At 37.2% G+C, this 1,359-nt stretch overlaps 1 protein-coding gene across 1 annotated transcript in view; it reads left to right on the forward strand.

Annotated features, from left to right (window-relative positions):
• Nucleotides 1-1,359, forward strand: part of SYNE2 (spectrin repeat containing nuclear envelope protein 2) — a 285,164-nt gene that overhangs the window by 1,810 nt on the left and 281,995 nt on the right. Inside the window, exons 3-4 of the mRNA XM_042781144.1 lie at nucleotides 73-150; nucleotides 239-331. Of these exons, the coding sequence (XP_042637078.1) occupies nucleotides 73-150; nucleotides 239-331 (171 nt within the window). The remainder of the gene's footprint in view (nucleotides 1-72; nucleotides 151-238; nucleotides 332-1,359) is intronic.

The raw sequence follows: 1,359 nt of genomic DNA on the forward strand, positions 1-1,359 counted from the left end.
CAAGAAACTTTTCATTGCTTTAAAAATTGTATGCTATATTGCTGAATGATATATTTTGTTTGAATTTTATAGCCTCGAAATAAAGGATCTAATACTTTCCAGTGTAGAATCAACATAGAACATGCTCTGACATTCCTAAAAAAAAGATCGGTGAGTATGGATTTCACATGAAAACTCATAGGAGAGATAAATGCTGTGAAATATTTTTTCCTTTTAACCTACATTTCTTCTTTTCCAGATCAAGCTAATAAATATTCATGTTACTGATATTATAGATGGAAACCCATCCATTATTCTTGGCCTAATTTGGACAATTATACTGCACTTTCATGTAAGTAGTATGATGATATAAAAATTATTTCTACTCTAATTACCACAGGATGAAGTAAATGTCATGAAATAAATGCAACTCGGTGCTAGATTCAGTCTTGAACTTTTCCATAATACCGCCATGACTGTTCAGTTAATTCCAACTCATAGCAACCCCCATTGGGTTTCCAAGGCTGTATATCTTTACAGAAGTAGATTTCCTCATTTTCCTCCCATGGAGCAGCTGGTAGGTTTAAACAGTGTACCTTCTGGTTAGCAGCCACATATCTTACTCACTATACCACCAGAGAAGCCAGGGGGAGGACAGAGCAGAGCAGCATCCAGGCATCCAGGTAAGGGGAGCGACCCAGACCCCACCCCCCCTAGCCAGGAAAGCCAAGGAAAGAGAACCCAGAGGGGATGACGAGATGGATTGACACAGTGGCTGCTATGATGAGCTCAAGTATAGCAGGGATTGCGGAGCTGGCGCAGGACTGGGTGCTCTTTCATTCTGCTGTGCATAGGGTCGCTATGAGTCGCAGATGACTTAATGGCACCTAACCACAACCACAACAACATACCACCAGAGCTCTTTTTTCCATAATAGGACACTCGAAATCTTAACAGGTAGCAAATATATAGTAAACTTTTACCTATTTTTCGATTGAAAACTTGTTTTTCAATTGAAAGTTGAATGTTGAATTATGATATGGTAAAGACCAGTGTAACAGAACCTGCTATAGTAAATGATTGCTTATTTTTATTTGTTTATTATTACAGAGGAGAGAGAAGGAAGCTGATAGATTAAATACTTGTAAATTCAGTCACTAAACTTTATAAAATCTGCTGATTTTTGAGTATCCTTGCCCAATCTGATAAATAATTCCGCAACAGTTAGTTTTGTCTCACAACTGGCTCATATATTTATTTTATTCCAGAGACATCTTTGAGCACCTGTATTAGCTATTGTTCTAGGATACCAAGAAAACAGCAGTGAATAAGACAGTTATAGTTCTGACTTTATGAAACTTAAAACTGATATCTGTGTTT

This window comes from Orycteropus afer, unplaced genomic scaffold (assembly GCF_000298275.1).
Source record: "Orycteropus afer afer isolate SDZICR_OR568_19922 unplaced genomic scaffold, OryAfe1.0 scaffold00088, whole genome shotgun sequence".
Lineage (NCBI taxonomy): Eukaryota > Metazoa > Chordata > Mammalia > Tubulidentata > Orycteropodidae > Orycteropus > Orycteropus afer.